This window comes from Brachionichthys hirsutus, chromosome 12 (genome assembly GCF_040956055.1).
Source record: "Brachionichthys hirsutus isolate HB-005 chromosome 12, CSIRO-AGI_Bhir_v1, whole genome shotgun sequence".
NCBI lineage: Eukaryota > Metazoa > Chordata > Actinopteri > Lophiiformes > Brachionichthyidae > Brachionichthys > Brachionichthys hirsutus.
Genome location: NC_090908.1, coordinates 13,631,197 through 13,648,696, shown reverse-complemented (window position 1 = coordinate 13,648,696; position 17,500 = coordinate 13,631,197). Strand labels below are relative to the sequence as shown.

The following is a 17,500-nucleotide window of genomic DNA, read 5'->3' as shown; positions in this document are numbered from 1 at the left end:
ATGAAAACACCCCAAGTGGGCGGGGCTACCTCATTACATACATGTCTTCAGGCCTGGAGTCTCCAACATGTGGCACTGGTTATCACCTCCGTAATAACCAGTGGAGGTCATGTGATCGCCGGCATTTGTCTGTCCGTCCGTCCGACTGTTAGCAAGATAACTCAAAATGTTCTGGATTGATCTGGATGAAATTTCCAGGAAATATTGGGAATGTTACCAGGAACAGATGATTACATTTTGGTGATGATCCAGAAGAGATCCCGGATCACTTTGACATTTTCAGTAACATTGCAGTCAATGGAACTTCAAAATGTGTTCCTCAATATCTCGGTTGATTATTGACCAATGTTTATGGAATTTAACACTGAAAACCCCATTTATGGATTCAAAAATCAGTTTAAATACACAAACTCTGATGGTGATCCAGATCACCATGTGGACGGTGTAGATCCAGCTAAGAGGGGAACGAGCAGCTTGGAGGAGGTCTGTGCTCCGAGTGACTTTCTGGCTTTTAATATCAGTAGGTTTCAGACATAAATTTGTATTTTATATAAATCTAAATGTAAAAATAACTATGTTTGGGGCCCTACTTTTAAAACGATGGTTTGGAAATGTTAACATTGTCAGTTATTTTGGGGCTGGCCTCCACCAGCCCCAAAGGTGACCTAATACATTCAATCCAGTCCTGTTCTGGAGTAAACAATAGCTTCGGTTCCTTCTCAAGCTACGAGTGTTGCGCTAGCTGTTAGCGGTTAGCTGTGAGTGTCGGTTTGTTTTGCATCTTCCTCCAGGTGAAACGAGGGAGGAGCGAACCTTCAGGAACTGGATGAACTCTCTGGGCGTCGCCCCTCGAGTAAACCACCTCTACATGTAAGAAAGTTTCAGAGTGTGGCCTTCATCACTGAGCAGCGCGAAGACGAGCCTGACCTGAACATGTCTTACAGAGACCTCGACGACGCCCTCGTCATCTTCCAGTTGTATGAGAAGATCAACGTCCTGGTGAACTGGCAGAACGTCAACACGCCTCCCTACAGTCAGCTGGGCATGAAAATGAAAAAGGTACTTCTGAAATGTAGCACCATGCTAGCAGCCTGATGACAGCTAACATGCTAGCATGTTTGTTTAGTTGCAGTGGGGCCCTACATTTAAAACAACAGTCAAAATAATGTACCAACAAATAAATGCTAAACATGTATTTCTAAAAACAATATATACAGTACACTGAATATACCTTATTTACACATGTATGGTACATTTTGGACCTTTACCTTCCAAAATGACGAACTGAATGGAACATCAGGGTTTCATAGTCTGGACAGGAAACCAGTATCAAAAAGACTGGGTGGCCTGCTCTGGGTGGATTGCTCTAGTCTAGGTGGACTGCTCTGGGTGGCCTGCTCTGGGTGGACTGCTCTGGGTGGATTGCTCTAGTCTGGGTGGCCTGCTCTGGGTGGCCTGCTCTGGGTGAATTGCTCTAGTCTAGGCGGACTGCTCTGGGTGAATTGCTCTAGTCTAGGCGGACTGCTCTGGGTGGATTGCTCTAGTCTGGGTGGACTGCTCTGGGTGGCCTGCTCTGGGTGGATTTCTCTAGTCTGGGTGGACTGCTCTGGGTGGCCTGCTCTGGGTGGATTGCTCTAGTCTGGGTGGCCTGCTCTGGGTGGCCTGCTCTGGGTGGATTGCTCTAGTCTGGGTGGCCTGCTCTGGGTGGATTGCTCTAGTCTGGGTGGCCTGCTCTGGGTGGCCTGCTCTGGGTGGATTTCTCTAGTCTGGGTGGACTGCTCTGGGTGGCCTGCTCTGGGTGGATTGCTCTAGTCTGGGTGGACTGCTCATAGCTCTGAGAGACCTCTGACTGGCTGCGCTGAACTCCACTCACGCCAGTGAGGATGGATGGATGCTAGGCTAACAGCTACGTCTTTAGCAGCATGCGACCAACCACTGGTTTAGCGCATTAGCGTGCTAGCTGTTGCTACTCTGGACCGATGGAGGCAGCAGCTGAACTCTTTCTGAACGGTGTCCTGCAGCTGGAGAACTGCAACTACGCCGTCCAGCTGGGAAAGAACGAGGCCAAGTTCTCTCTGGTGGGCATCGCGGGTCAGGACCTGCACGCCGGGAACCCGACCCTCACCCTGGCGCTGCTGTGGCAGCTCATGAGGAGGTAAGGTCCACCTCGCACGGACTCTTCAGGAAGTCTGTCTCGGGACTAGAAACATTCAGTCCACTCCAGGTCCGGTTCTCGGAGGGTCGTTCTGCGTGAACGAGTCCGCCCACTCCCCCAGGTACACGGTGAACATCCTGGAGGAGCTGGGCGACGGGCAGAAGGTGATCGACGACACCATCGTGAGCTGGGTCAACAGAACCCTCGCAGAGGCCGGCAAAGCCACCATCTCCAGCTTCAAGGTAACGGCCCGGTCCGGTCCGGCCCGGTCCAGCCGCACGGCCCGGTCTTCCTGCTTTGACTTTAGTCCCCCTGTCTGCAGGACTCGTCCATCAGCAGCAGCATGCCCGTCCTGGACCTGATCGACGCCATTCAGCCCGGATCGATCAGATACGACCTGGTGAAGCCCGAAGGGGAGAAACTCGACAACGCAAAGTCGGTGCTCAGTCCGCTTCTCGTTTTCACCATGTTGCTAACAAACCGCCACGAAAGCGAGTCTCATCCTGCTGGTCACCTGTTGCAGGTACGCCATCTCCATGGCGAGGAAAATTGGTGCCCGGGTGTACGCGCTGCCCGAGGACCTCGTGGAAGTCAAACCCAAGATGGTGATGACCGTGTTCGCCTGCCTCATGGCCCGGGCCATGAAGAGAGTCTGACAAGGACCCGGAGGACATCCCGGTCCAGGACCAGCCCCAGGTGACCCGATTGGCTGCACCTGTCCATCGGTTACAGCACGCTTTGAACAGGTGCAGGCGATGCTATGCTACATTACACATGTAGAACTCTGATGATGTCATGGATCAGACCCCCCCCCCCCCCCGGTCTGAACTAACATTCCAAATAAAGAGACTTTTCTATCCAACCTGCCGAGTGTGTCTGGGTGACGGGTTCAGGGACAGACCGGGCGGTTTATGCTAAGCTAACAGCTATCACCACGATGCAGCGTGATTGGACGTGGACCAGCTGACCTGACAGAACAAACAGAACAAACAGAACCTCACAGATCCATCTGTTTAATCGGAGGAACAAAGTGGAGGATTTCATTTCCAAAGAAAAACGCTGCGGTAAAAAAGCTAAATCAGTCGGAAGAGAGAACATCACTCCAGATGTTCAACGTGGTCCTTTGAGTCCGCTGCATCGGTTCTGACCCGGCCCCCTCGGCGTGCTGCAGCGTCTCATTGTTATTTGGCGGGTCTAGCGTCGCCGGGGTTCTCCCCGGTGTCCAGGGTCTTGAGGAGGCGGAAGAGGCCGGCGGCTTCGCGGATGCGGCTGAACTCGATGCAGAAGGCCTGAACCTCGATGAAAAGGTCCTGAACGTTGATGATCTTGTTTCGGATCAGCGACTGCAGAAACACGCAGACGAGACGCACCAGACGGTTCTGGAGAGAAGTGACACGTCAAACAGTTTCATGCTAACGCTAACGCTAACGGGGCGCTGGCTGACGACACCTGGTGAGAGACGGTACCTGCATGTACTTGTCCTTGATCTGCTCGCAGGTGGAGATGCAGTTGGAGATGTAGAGGTGGATGAACTCATGAGGAAGGTCGACGGCCGTGGTCAGTCTGAAGCGGCGAAAGAACACGTCAGACGACGGGCCGACCTGAACCCGCTCGTTTCTAAACCGCCCCGGGTCAGACCGAGGACACGTGGAGACGGTGGCCAGTGGATTTTAGACACAGATCGATACTTAGTCAAGTCTGAGCAGCAGAGCGACGATAAGGCCCGCCTCCACCGGACAAAGATGGCGTCTCACCTGTTGACCACCTCCATGGAGTGCAGGGACATGTCCATGTTGACCAGCACTGAGAAATACTCCGTGATCTGGCTGCTCTGCATCAGCTTCAGCAGCATCTCTATGGCAACCAGGGGGTTGTTCTCCACCAGGTCAGGGAGCTTCGCCGGAGACAGACCGATGTGGTACACCAGCTTCGGGTCCTTCTCCAGCTCAGCCAGCAGCTACAGACAGACGGGGGTCAGCGGGGGGCTACAGGCGGGGGGCTACAGGCGGGGGGCTACAGGCGGGAGGCTACAGGCGGGGGGCTACAGGCGGGGGGCTACAGGCGGGAGGCTACAGGCGGGGGTCAGCGGGGGGCTACAGGCGGGGGGCTACAGGCGGGAGGCTACAGGCGGGGGTCAGCGGGGGGCTACAGGCGGGAGGCTACAGGCGGGAGGCTACAGACGGGGGGCTACAGGCAGGGGGCTACAGGCGGGAGGCTACAGGCGGGGGTCAGCGGGGGGCTACAGGCGGGGGTCAGCGGGGGGCTACAGGCGGGGGGCTACAGGCGGGAGGCTACAGGCGGGGGTCAGCGGGGGGCTACAGGCGGGGGTCAGCGGGGGGCTACAGGCGGGGGTCAGCGGGGGGCTACAGGCGGGAGGCTACAGACGGGGGGCTACAGGCGGGGGGCTACAGGCGGGGGGCTACAGGCGGGGGGCTACAGGCGGGGGGCTACAGGCGGGGGGCTACAGGCGGGGGGCTACAGGCGGGAGGCTACAGGCGGGGGTCAGCGGGGGGCTACAGGCGGGGGTCAGCGGGGGGCTACAGGCGGGGGTCAGCGGGGGGCTACAGGCGGGAGGCTACAGACGGGGGGCTACAGGCGGGGGGCTACAGGCGGGGGGCTACAGGCGGGGGGCTACAGGCGGGGGGCTACAGGCGGGGGGCTACAGGCGGGGGGCTACAGGCGGGGGGCTACAGGCGGGGGGCTACAGGCGGGGGGCTACAGGCGGGGGGCGTGGCCTCACCTGTGCCTGCTGCATGGCCGACAGCGGGCTCTTGAAGGCCTTGGACATGATGCGCTTGATCTCCGTGCCGGTGCTGCTCTTCACACACATGGAGCGATCCCATTGGACGCTGTGATCCGGCTCGGTGGGGTTCAGCCAGGCCAGCTCGTCCTCGCACACGTGAAGCGGCGGCGGCGGGCGAATGAACTCGGGCCGGAAATGGCCTGAGGAGAGGAGGAAGAGCGGTTTCATCTTCGTCTGGGTAACCACGGCAACAGCATGAAACCAACAGATCAATAATGTCCAACGCAGCTATTGACTGTTGAAATTGTCTCCGTGGCAACCATCACCTGCATTCACTGGAAAAGGAGTGAAAAGGTGTGAACAGGCACATTGTCCCGGGTTCTGTCCCGGGTTCTGTCCCGGTTCTGTCCCGGGTTCTTCCCCGGTTCTGTTCCGGTTCTGTCCCCGGTCGACGGAACCAGAAGCTGGTTCTGGTTAAACATCAAAGCAGCTCAAAGAACTCATGAAGTTATCGTCAACAAAGAAACAAACACCTACTCTCCAGTGGTGGGCGGGGCCCCGTGACCAGCGACTCGATGATCTGATTGGCCACAGAGCTGTCGAATCCTGAGTTGGACGAGTCTGGATCAGGGTCGTTGAGGATGCTGGGGAAGCTGGCTTTACTCTGAGTGGGCAGCTCCGACTGGCGCTCTGCACACACACACACGCGCACACACACACACACACACACACACACACACGCACACACGCACACACCGTGACATCATCCAATCAACCTGCTGGGGAGCTGAGAGGAGCAAGGTGAGCTTCAGCCCAGCCTCAGACCAGAACCCGGTCAGAACCAGACCGACTGGTCCCTGGGAGGACATGTGAAGGACTCGGTGTCTTTCCGCGTTGAGACATGTGGACGCAGACGCTCACCGGCTAGCGCTAGCTGCAGCCCACTGATGTCCACAGACTGGGGCATGTTGGCCACGTCCATGCAGGACACCTGTCTGGGCGTCTTCTTGAAGAGGTCCCTGGGCGGAGCCAACATGAGCTGAGACAGGAAGAACTTCTCTGGCTGCGTGATGGGAGGCAGGAAACCTGGGGGGGTCACGTGACACGGGACTACTTTATGCTCATTTAACTCAGAAGCAGCAGCTGATGAGGAGCATTCTGACGTCACCGGGTGAGGAGGAGCCTCCCAGGAGCCGACACCTACCGGAGAGCTCCCGCTCCTGCTCCCGCCCCTCCCCGCCCGGCGCGGGGTTCAGCAGGTGGGCGAACACCGCAGCGAAGGGGTTGGCGGCCAGCGGCTCGGTCCGGTACATCTCCCAGAGCAGGTAGAGCGCGGTGAGCCTCTGCGGGGAGCTGGGCAGCAGGTCCGGCTGCTGCAGCAGCAGCACCAGCACCGAGCCCACCCGGAAGTGATCCGCCTTCCCGAAGTAGTGATGGAAGTGGCTGGACAGGCTGTCGAAGGTGTTGGTGCTAGCCTCCTCCGAGATGATGCTCAGCAGGTTGGACAGCTCCTTCGGGGCCAGGGTCATGGTGGGCTCGGCTCGGCTCGGCTCGGCTCGGCTCGGGACGAACTGGACCCGCTCGGTGCGAAAGCAGTCCGGAAGTGTGACGTCACTTCATTCCTCCGAGGAGGAAAGAGAAATGTATCAGCGTCTGAAAGCTAACAGCCCAGCTAGCAACGCGTTAGCTTAGCTTAGCGTAGCGTAGCGCGCCGCAAGCAAACAAAACCCGGTGGAGCCATGTTAAGAGTGACGTCACACAGAACCCACGGTTACCGGTTTAAACGGCGGCCAGACAACGAACTACCGGAACCGGGAAGCACCGAGCGAACAGCTAAACCGTTCGTTAGAGTCGCCCAGGCTCTTACACAGCTCTGCGCTGGACGGTTAAGCGCGGTAGCCGCGGTGCATGATGGGTAGCGTAGTGCTCCGGAGCGGCAGCGGAAACCAGCAGACATTTATATTTATTAGAACAATCAATAGCAGGTCAATGGATGCTAACTAATGCTAATTCCGTTATTTAAGTATTAATGTTCGCGGCACCACAAACCACTTTACGGCATTATACGAGTCCCGACACTGCAGTGTGACGTCAGTGAGTCGACGCGTCACCCATTCAAATAAACGGAAGCGTGTGACGTTCACTGCCGGCTGAGTTTGCAGGAAGAATTGGCATCAAACGATGCATTCAGGCGAAATACCTGAGCGTCACGTGATGATGATGAATGTATTTATGAGATAGAATGTTAGAGTACAAGTACAGTCACACAGTAGCATGTATTACAGTACAAGTACAGTCACACAGTAGCATGTATTACAGTACAAATACAGTCAAGCAGTAGCATGTATTACAGTACAAGTACAGTAACAGTAGCATGTATTACAGTACAAGTACAGTCACACAGTAGCATGTATTACTGTACAAGTACAGTAACAGTAGCATGTATTACAGTACAAGTACAGTCACACAGTAGCATGTATTACAGTACAAGTACAGTCACACAGTAGCATGTATTACAGTACAAGTACAGTCAAACAGTAGCATGTATTACAGTACAAGTATAGTCAAACAGTAGCATGTATTACAGTACAAGTACAGTAACAGTAGCATGTATTACAGTACAAGTACAGTCACACAGTAGCATGTATTACAGTACAAATACAGTCAAGCAGTAGCATGTATTACAGTACAAGTACAGTCAAACAGTAGCATGTATTACAGTACAAGTACAGTCACACAGTAGCATGTATTACAGTACAAGTACATCAAACATCCTGTCTCAGAGGAGCATTTCTTGCGGTCTTGTTTCCGCTGAAAGTCCTTCGTACGTAAATCATCGACATTTAACAATACAAATAAAACTAATATTAAATTACTCAATTGATGCAAAATAACAATAGAATAAAAAGACACATACTATGTACAACGTGACTGTGGCTCCGGGGACAGCTGTCCATCACGTTAGCCGTGGTTAGCGCTTCGACTGTAAACATGTTGTGTATTTATTTACGAGGACAACAACATGCTGGAGGACACGGTGTACAAAAACAGCAGCCGGGGTTCAGGCGGGGGCGTCCAGAGTCTCGTCTCCTCTCGGGTGTCCCTCCACCTCCATCGTCATCAGGAACTCTACGGAGAAAACATCCTGTTACCATGGAAACCACAGCTCCAACCGACTGAAGGACAACAAGCTGCGCTGAGTGTCCTCTGTCCTCAGATCAGACAACCTCTGAGACAGGGTGTACTTGTACTGTAATACACACTACTGTTTGATGTACTTGTACTGTAATACATGCTGCTGTTTGACTGTATTTGTACTGTAATACATTCTATTGTTGACTGTACTTGTACTGTAATACACGCTACTGTTTGATGTACTTGTACTGCTCTAACATTCTATCTAATAAATATATTGATCATCACGTCTCTCGCTGGTTTATAAACCCGGACGACTCTGAACATCCCGATCGACCCGGTTCTGGTCCGGTTCTCGATGACATCACGAGATCCAGATTTCACTCATGGTCTGATCCGGATCAGACCATGAGTGAAATCTAGACTAATAATGAGAGCGGCGTGACCCAGATTCTACGGCAGGAGTCACATGATGAGGGTCAGCCAATCGGGACTGATGGTTAAGGTGACATCACGGTGACGCTTTTAGAAACTCCTGAATGTGTAACTCTGTTCATTCATAACGGTATTAATCCAGTTCTGAGCTCCGCCCACCTTCTGTGTAGTCAACGTCGGGCCGCGTGGAGACCACGGCCCAGGCCACGCCCACCAACAGCGCCACCACCAGGTTCACGACGATCCACGGCCGAAGGGTCTGCTGCTCTGAACCTGGAGGCCTGCAGGGGGCGGTAGAAGCCAGGATGACAACGGGGAGGAGGAGGAGGAGGAGGAGGAGAAGGAGAAGGAGAAGAAGGAGAAGGAGAAGAAGAAGGAGAAGGAGGAGGAGAAGGAGAAGGAGGAGGAGGAGGAGGAGGAGGACTCACCAGAGCGTCTCATTGGCTGTAGGATAGAGGTTGATCCGGTCACTGGTCATTTGCTGACTGAGAGACAGGATCAGTGCTATGAAGTACACTGAACACAGAGGAGTACCATGAAGTACACTGAACACAGAGGAGTACCATGAAGTACACTGAACACAGAGGAGTACCATGAAGTACACTGAACACAGAGGAGTACCATGAAGTACACTGAACACAGAGGAGTACCATGAAGTACACTGAACACAGAGGAGTACCATGAAGTACACTGAACACAGAGAGGAGTACCATGAAGTACACTGAACACAGAGGAGTACCATGAAGTACACTGAACACAGAGAGGAGTACCATGAAGTACACTGAACACAGAGGAGTACCATGAAGTACACTGAACACAGAGAGGAGTACCATGAAGTACACTGAACACAGAGGAGTACCATGAAGTACACTGAACACAGAGAGGAGTACCATGAAGTACACTGAACACAGAGGAGTACCATGAAGTACACTGAACACAGAGAGGAGTACCATGAAGTACACTGAACACAGAGGAGTACCATGAAGTACACTGAACACAGAGAGGAGTACCATGAAGTACACTGAACACAGAGGAGTACCATGAAGTACACTGAACACAGAGAGGAGTACCATGAAGTACACTGAACACAGAGGAGTACCATGAAGTACACTGAACACAGAGGAGTACCGTGTAGTACACTGAACACAGAGGAGTACCGTGACGTACGCTGGACACCGACTACTGCGTGTACCGAGTACTTCCTGACTTACGGGCGGAGGCCAGGGCAGCCGGGTCCAGCGTCAGGAACCCTCTCAGAGCCACGGAGGCCTTGGCCAGGTTGACCCTGCCGGCGACACGCAGGAGAACCTGGTTCAGCGGTTAGCGCGGCGGCGGCGGCTCGCTGAGGGGCAGGACCTCCGCTCACCTGTCGAAGGCAGACACGGTGCTGACGGCCAGCAGCAGGTAGAGCAGGGACTGGGCGGGGCGGGCCAGCAGGTGGTACTGCTGCAGCAGGTTGGGCAGCGTGGTCATCTGCTCGCCGGCCAGCGCGTAGACCACGACCACGTTCCACACGGCGTAGCCGGCCAGGAAGCCGTGGCAGAAGAGACCCAGCGCCCTGCAGAGAAGCGTCTGATTGGCTGGCCCATAAAGGCGTGGCCCTTTAGTCTGGGGTCGACTCCGATCGGACCTGAAGCCGCCGTGGACCCTCATAGCGACGTCTCTGGTGCTCCAGATCTGTCTGGACTCCGTGTAGTCGTCCATCAGCTCCGCCCGCTCTGCCTGGCAACGCCCTGAACACAAGGACACGCCCAGCGTAGCGTAGCAGCTAATGCTAGCAGCTCAGAACGGGACCTGATCTGATTGGTGCTGATCCGGTCCACTCACTGGTCCTGTCCCAGGCTCTGCCGGCCGGCTGGGGGGCGGAAAACAGGGAATGCTGGGGGATGGACGACTGGACATCTGTGATGTCATCGTCTTCACCTCCGAGGTCACTGCTGCACTGCTCTGTTGCTTTGGACTTCCTGTCATGTGACACAACGTTATGACGCTGCCTGTCCTCCGGTCGTCCCCCAGTCCTCACCTCTTCCTTTTAGTCTTCCTGGTCACAGCAGCATCCACTTCCTGTCCCGCCCCCTCAGGCTCCTCCCTGCTCCCATTGGGAATGTCGGCACGATCCGCGTCCTGGTCTGCAGAAGCAAACAGGAAGTGTTTCAGCTGCTGAAACGATAACGACTCCAGACTCCATGTTTCCAAACTTCTGATGTCCCCGCCCTGTGATGTCATAGGAAAATGGCCGCCATGTGGCAACGGACAGAAATCATTGACAGAATAAAATCTGCAGCTGTAAAACATTCTTCTACCGATAGCCACCCTCCTCCTCCTCCTCTTCTTCTTCTTCTTCTTCTGTGGCTCCGGCGTCAAAGGGTCTCTGCTGGGGCTCCGACTGGTCCCCTCCTCCATCGCTGACCCCTGACCCACTAGGACAGAACAGATTAAATCAGAACAGATTAAATCAGAACAGAATAAATCAGACAGAATAAATCAGAACAGATTAAATCAGAACAGATTAAATCAGAACAGAATAAATCAGACAGAATAAATCAGAACAGATTAAATCAGAACAGAATAAATCAGACAGAATAAATCAGAACAGATTAAATCAGAACAGATTAAATCAGAACAGATTAAACGAGAACAGATTAAATCAGAACAGAATAAATCAGAACAGAATAAATCAGAACAGATTAAATCAGAACAGAATAAATCAGAACAGAATAAATGAGAACAGATTAAATCAGAACAGATTAAATGAGAACAGATTAAATGAGAACAGAATAAATCAGAACAGATTAAATCAGAACAGAATAAATCAGAACAGATTAAACCAGAACAGAATAAATCAGAACAAATTAAATCAGAACAGAATAAATCAGAACAGATTCAATCAGAACAGAATAAATCAGACAGAATAAATCAGACAGAATAAATCAGAACAGATTAAATCAGACAGAATAAATCAGAACAAATTAAATCAGAACAGAATAAATCAGAACAGATTCAATCAGAACAGAATAAATCAGAACAGATTAAATCAGACAGAATAAATCAGAACAGATTCAATCAGAACAGATTAAATCAGAACAGAATAAATCAGAACAGATTAAATCAGACAGAATAAATCAGAACAAATTAAATCAGAACAGAATAAATCAGAACAGATTCAATCAGAACAGAATAAATCAGAACAGATTCAATCAGAACAGAATAAATCAGAACAGATTAAATCAGACAGAATAAATCAGAACAGATTCAATCAGAACAGATTAAATCAGAACAGATTAAATCAGAACAGATTAAATCAGAACAGATTAAATCAGACAGAATAAATCAGAACAAATTAAATCAGAACAGATTAAATCAGAACAGAATAAATCAGAACAGATTCAATCAGAACAAATTAAATCAGAACAGAATAAATCAGAACAGATTAAATCAGACAGAATAAATCAGAACAGATTCAATCAGAACAGATTAAATCAGAACAGAAGCAGGTCCATCTCTTACCCTCCTCCTCCTCCTCCTCCTTCTTCTTCTTCTTGCCCTTCACAGTCGGCATCTTCTCTGAGGAGTAACGTCTGGATGAAGGTCCTTCCGGGTCAGTTAACGAACGTAATCCTGTCAGGTAACTGGATCAGCCCGGACTGGACAGGTTCAGGTCTGACGGATTACAGACCTGAACGGACCACCGGCCAGATGGGGGGGGGTCCATCCAACCCATCCATCCATCCATCCATCCATCCGATTCGCTGCTCGAGTTGTTAACTGGATTTGCAGGTGTGTTTCTTTCAGACTCACCTGTGCAGGTAACTCGGGTGATCCTGTCCGTCCCTTCACTTCGGTCCGTGCTTCCTTCCAGACTCTTCTCTTGGAGGCGGGATTAAAGACCCGTCCGGGTCCTCTGGTGGCAGGTGGGTCCGTACTTAGTGTGGGAGCTTAGTGGTTGGCTGATCAGCTGTGAGGTCATCAAAGGGCAGCGCTCCAAGGCCCGCCTTCCACAGTGACTGAGATCAGACTCATCCGTCCTCCACCTGCTGGACATGAAATGATGATGAAATTTCTGCTTCTGCCTCAGGTCAAAGGTCAACCCTCAGCTCAGAAACCAGGCCAACACTCTGAATCCTATTAGAGCAGCAAACCCATGTCCTCCTGTCCAAAGGTGGACATGTCCTCCTGTCCAAAGGTGGACATGTCAAACACAAACACAGTCAGAGGCAGAATACGTCTCTGTGATTTAATCCACCTGAACCTGACCTCCTCAGGATTAACCTGGAGGAGAAGAGCGGGGAGCAGGACGACACCTGGTGGTTATATTCGGTACTCCCCCCCACCGCAACTATAAATAATATAAATTGTCTCTAAAATTGTTGATTATGATGAATATATTTATTAGATAGAATGTTAGTGTACAAATACAGTCAAACAGTAGCGTGTATTACAGTACAAGTACAGTCACACAGTAGCATGTATTACAGTACAAGTACAGTCACACAGTAGCATGTATTGCAGTACAAGTACAGTCACACAGTAGCATGTATTACAGTACAAGTACAGTCACACAGTAGCATGTATTGCAGTACAAGTACAGTCACACAGTAGCATGTATTACAGTACAAGTACAGTCACACAGTAGCATGTATTGCAGTACAAGTACAGTCACACAGTAGCATGTATTGCAGTACAAGTACATCAAACATCCTGTCTAAGAGGAGCATTTCTTGCGGTCTTGTTTCCGTTGAAAGTCCTTCGTACATAAATCATCGACATTTAACAATACCAATAAATAAAGATAAAACCACAGATTCACAGACACTTAATATGTGCAACGTAAGCGTACCGCTGCAAAATATTGTATCTGTATTAACAATATAGAAATATAGATCAATTTAAAACAAAGAATACGTTTATTAACATTGTTTTTAATTTGCATGAAATTAAAATAAATTACGACAGACATTAAATCATTATTTAAACTACAAACATTTTTGGGGGGGACGCTGGAGAACCTGGACGCATCCCTCTCAACACCTGGAGCGCCACCTAGTGTTCCGAATGTTATCTACAAGTGCCTGAACGTAGACAACCAATCAGAACCAGGAGCGTCTGAACAGCCGAGGGGCGGGGCTTTGGTTTGATGGTGCTTTTACTCTGAAGGACCTACGCCGGATGTCCCGGAGCTATTTCCGCTCCGGTGAACCGGAGACTTCGATCAGGCCAGAGTCCAGGAGAGTCGTGTTAAGATCACGGTTCGTGGTGACAGTGACGTCACAGGGAGGGATTACAGCGGGATGACAGACTCTGGACCCGGACCCGGACCCGGACCCGGACCTGACCCGGACCCGGACTCCTCTTCAGTGCGTGTGAGCGCCACCATGAAGAGGAGACTCCTGCTGGTGTCCAACTCCAGCCTGCACGGCAGCGGCTACCTGGACCACTGTCAGCGGGACGTGGCCCGGTTCTTCGGAAGGTGAGTTCAGAACCGAGCAGCAGGCCGTCACGTGATCCGCAAACAGCTGATTCCAGTCAGGCGGGGCGGGGCTTATGTTTCTGGACGGATCCGGATGAAGTCTCCAGGAACAGGTGATCACATTCTGGTTCTGATCCAGAAGAGATCCTGGATTCTGGATCAGTTCCAGTCAACGGAGCTTCAGAATGTGTTCTGATGATTGACCGATGTTTATGGATGGGGGGGGGGGCAGCCGGATCTGATCCAGAATATCTGCATTAAACCCATTTATGGATTCAAGATCTGTTAAAAATAAACATCAACTCTGATTCACTTTGAAGATAAGACAAACAATCAGCAGCACCGGCGCCGGTACCGGTACCAGAGGGGCATTATTACCGTAACACCGGGCACAGACGACAGTAGAGCCTCGATGGAGGGGTAGGTAGGTGGAGGGGTAGGTGGAGGGGTAGGTAGGTAGGTGGAGGGGTAGGTAGGCGGAGGGGTAGGTAGGTGGAGGGGTAGGTGGAGGGGTAGGTAGGTAGGTGGAGGGGTAGGTAGGCGGAGGGGTAGGTAGGTGGAGGGGTAGGTGGAGGGGTAGGTAGGTAGGTAGAGGGGTAGGCGGAGGGGTAGGTAGGTCGTATAAATGAGTGACGCTCCAGGTGTGTCTCAAAGAGAACGGTGGACTCTGATTGGTCGCGTCCAGATAGTGCAGTTCATCTCTGGGCATTTTGGATCCGAGGTCTCGTCTCCAGACCCGGGACGATGGGGGCATCTGGTTTCTGTTTCAGGGACGTGAAGAGAGTTCTGTTTATCCCGTACGCCCTCCACGACAGAGACGCCTACACCGAGACGGCCAGGGACAAGTTCAGGACCCTGGGTCCGTCCCCCCACCCCAGACACTTCCTGTTGGACACGTGTCCCGGCGTTGTGTTCATGCGTTTGTCCCTGTAGGTTACGAGGTGGACGGCATCCACGAGGCCCCGGACCCCGTCCACGCTGTCCGGACGGCGAAGGCCATCTTTATCGGTGAGGAACGCAGCAGGTCGACGGTTCCAGTCCCAACGTGTTTGTTACCTAGCAACCAGTTTAGTCCACGTTCCGTCTGGCTCAGAGACAGGCGATAGAACAATTATTCTAGGATAGTATGACAACGAAGGAGTCGTACATGAACATGTAATCTGATTACTCTCCTGTACTGGAATGAGTGATCAATAAACAGTATTGGTGTTTGTCAGGCGGAGGAAACACGTTCCGGTTGTTGAAGAGTCTCTATGACAACCAGCTGGTGTCAGAGATCAGGAGGAGAGTGATGGAGGTGAGACAGACACGCCCCAGAGCCTGATCAATACATGCCTGCATTGATCACAGTTCCAGCCCCCCCCCCCCCCTCCAGGATGGCGTCCCCTACATGGGCTCCAGCGCCGGCACCAACGTGGCTACCGTTAGCATCAGCACCACGAACGACATGCCCATCGTCTGCCCGCCGTCCTTCAGCGCCATCGGCCTCGTCCCCTTCAACATCAACCCCCACTACCTGGACCCCGACCCCGGCAGCCGCCACATGGGGGTGAGTGCCCCCCCCCACTGATAGGATGATGTGACCCTCAGTGACCTCATCGATCAATAATAGCGCTGATCAGTGAACATGCACCGTTGATGGTCTGCCTTGTGGTCCAGGAGACCCGGGAGCAGCGGATCGCCCAGTACCACGAGGAAGCGGACACGCCGCGCGTGCTGGTGAGGCGTGTGTGATGTCATCACGCTGAGGGGGGGCCGCTGTTTCACGGGGGTCCCTGTCGTCGCCTGTAGGGTCTGAGGGAGGGCGCCATCCTGCTGGTGGAGGGAGACGCGGCAACGCTACTGGGAACCAGCAAGGCCCGCCTCTTCACCCGGTAACCGGCGCCACCCGGAGGCACCAGTAGGACCAGCAGCCGCTGCCTGTTTGACCGGCTGCCTCTGTGTTTCAGGGGACGGCCCACAGTGGAGTACGAGCCGGGCAGTGACCTTAGCTTCCTGCTGACATGTTGACCAATCAGAGAGAAGCAGGGCGGGACTATTGGCCTGATGGACGCCGAGGAGGACGCCGCTTCTGGTCTTCACTCAATAAACCGTTCTGAGTGAGAGTGCTTCCTGTCTGTCTGGCGGACCAATCAGACAAGACCACTTTAAATACAACAATTACCTGATGCAGAACAGGGCGGGGCCAACCTTTAATCCCTCCTACTGTCTTCACCTGTGGAGTCAGGGTTCGGTTTATCTTTGACTTTATTGGTCCGGGGTTAAGTAGCTGCTAGCTGTCGATGCTAGCTGTCGATGCTAGCTGTTTTTGCAGCACACCTGGTCAAACAACCAAACGCTGAATGCAACGTGAACACGTCATTTTATTTAGTCTCAGAGGTGTTGATGGAATCGTTTTTATTCTCCGGGTGAAGGAACGCGGAGACGAAACGGTTTCGTCACGGTCGGAAGGCACAGACGGGCGGTTCGAGCCGCGCCTCACCTGAGTTCCTGCTCTTTCATTGATCAAAGAGGTGAGGCGTCGGTCCTGAAGCCAGCGAGTCGTAAAACATTTCATCACACGTTATTGTTTGAACAGACGGACCAATAAGAACCGAGTATGTGAATCCAATCTGACGAGTATTCCTCTCATGAATAACAGCTAACAGTATTTTATTGCTTTTTATTTGGCCTGGAATTTATTAGGACATTTACTAAGATCATATTATCCTGATTTCAAGACAAGTTTCAGAGAATTGGTTTGACATTATGAAGCAGAAATATTCAATTTCCTGTGTTAGTGAGAAAATGTAGCTAAAGCCAGCACAATTAAATTAGCTTAGCATAACATGAACTGACACTTTTGATGAGGCCAGGCTGATGATCAGCTCATGTAAGTTTAGCCAAATCTGTGAGAGTAAAATCAAATTATCTATTAATGTTAGCATGCGCAGCTATCTTCCACAAAGTGGACAGTTTTGATATGACGCTATCAGATAAGGCTAACGCTAAGAAGTTCTCCATCATATTTTCAGGTCATTGAATTACGCTTTGACGTCAGGCGTTAATCTGTTAGCTGTGGTTGAGGTGGCAGAAGAATTTAAACAGTTATGGGTAGTATTAATCTAAATAGCTCAAATATCAGCAAAACATTTTTGAACCTTTTTTCATGAAAACAAATCCCTGTATTAGGTTAGCAAGATAAGCTACAGGTAAATGTTGCAATTTTATAAATCTAGAAAAACTAATTTTGTATTAACTCTGTGACATCACCAGGATAACTTGCTGCAGGCAGTAGCGACATCTAGTGGCAGTGGAAGGTACTCAAATGAAGATGAAAGAAAGCGATAACTAGGCTATTTGTTCCCAGGCTGTGATTGCTAATACTAATATACTTTAAAATCATAAACATTAATTCAGGAAGCAAACCCAATATGGGTAAATTCATACCACTGCAAAGGTTTAAGTTTAGTTTTTCAAACGAATGCAAACAAACATGGATTTGAGGCCTGCTGTCATGCTAAGTCGGTTAGCTAAGCTGCTACTCACAACTCAAATCTGAGGACAAAATACAAAACAAAAACCA

At 51.4% G+C, this 17,500-nt stretch overlaps 5 protein-coding genes across 6 annotated transcripts in view; 2 read left to right on the top strand and 3 right to left on the bottom strand.

The window, feature by feature from the left end:
• Nucleotides 1-2,991, top strand: part of lcp1 (lymphocyte cytosolic protein 1 (L-plastin)) — a 9,237-nt gene extending 6,246 nt beyond the window's left edge. The window contains exons 11-16 of the mRNA XM_068746064.1: nt 792-870; nt 945-1,059; nt 2,022-2,155; nt 2,277-2,397; nt 2,478-2,590; nt 2,679-2,991. Coding sequence (XP_068602165.1) covers nt 792-870; nt 945-1,059; nt 2,022-2,155; nt 2,277-2,397; nt 2,478-2,590; nt 2,679-2,811 — 695 coding nt within the window. The 3' untranslated portion in view covers nt 2,812-2,991. The remainder of the gene's footprint in view (nt 1-791; nt 871-944; nt 1,060-2,021; nt 2,156-2,276; nt 2,398-2,477; nt 2,591-2,678) is intronic.
• Nucleotides 2,992-3,165: 174 nt separating this feature from the next.
• On the bottom strand, nt 3,166-6,768 carry cnot11 (CCR4-NOT transcription complex, subunit 11). Of its 2 annotated transcripts, none has more exons than XM_068746422.1 (7): nt 6,103-6,768; nt 5,820-5,984; nt 5,436-5,588; nt 4,896-5,098; nt 3,910-4,112; nt 3,622-3,718; nt 3,166-3,534 (listed from the first exon to the last, which is right to left on the bottom strand). In XM_068746422.1, exons 1-7 carry the CDS (start codon nt 6,425-6,427, stop codon nt 3,337-3,339), a joined length of 1,344 nt encoding a protein of 447 aa, XP_068602523.1. In that variant the 5' UTR covers nt 6,428-6,768; the 3' UTR covers nt 3,166-3,336. The 2 variants fall into 2 exon arrangements, with proteins under 2 accessions (XP_068602523.1, XP_068602524.1); XM_068746423.1 differs by having other exon boundaries at nt 3,166-3,498.
• A 1,191-nt stretch (nt 6,769-7,959) lies between these two features.
• Nucleotides 7,960-12,027, bottom strand: LOC137901967 (transmembrane protein 237A-like). The gene is made up of 9 exons (XM_068746001.1): nt 11,976-12,027; nt 10,772-10,888; nt 10,492-10,597; nt 10,296-10,432; nt 9,835-10,201; nt 9,680-9,753; nt 8,897-8,984; nt 8,628-8,749; nt 7,960-8,027 (listed from the first exon to the last, which is right to left on the bottom strand). Exons 1-9 carry the CDS (start codon nt 12,025-12,027, stop codon nt 7,960-7,962), a joined length of 1,131 nt encoding a protein of 376 aa, XP_068602102.1.
• A 1,630-nt stretch (nt 12,028-13,657) lies between these two features.
• si:dkey-69o16.5 (Alpha-aspartyl dipeptidase-like) lies at nt 13,658-16,038 on the top strand. The gene is made up of 8 exons (XM_068746368.1): nt 13,658-13,935; nt 14,706-14,794; nt 14,869-14,943; nt 15,153-15,232; nt 15,311-15,484; nt 15,595-15,654; nt 15,727-15,809; nt 15,885-16,038. Exons 1-8 carry the CDS (start codon nt 13,757-13,759, stop codon nt 15,943-15,945), a joined length of 801 nt encoding a protein of 266 aa, XP_068602469.1. The 5' UTR covers nt 13,658-13,756; the 3' UTR covers nt 15,946-16,038.
• Nucleotides 16,039-16,280: 242 nt separating this feature from the next.
• itgav (integrin, alpha V) overlaps nt 16,281-17,500 on the bottom strand; it is a 22,016-nt gene continuing 20,796 nt past the window's right edge. The window contains exon 34 of the mRNA XM_068746000.1: nt 16,281-17,500. This exon is cut by the window's right edge and continues 1,066 nt beyond it. The gene's annotated coding sequence lies outside the window, so the exon portion shown is untranslated.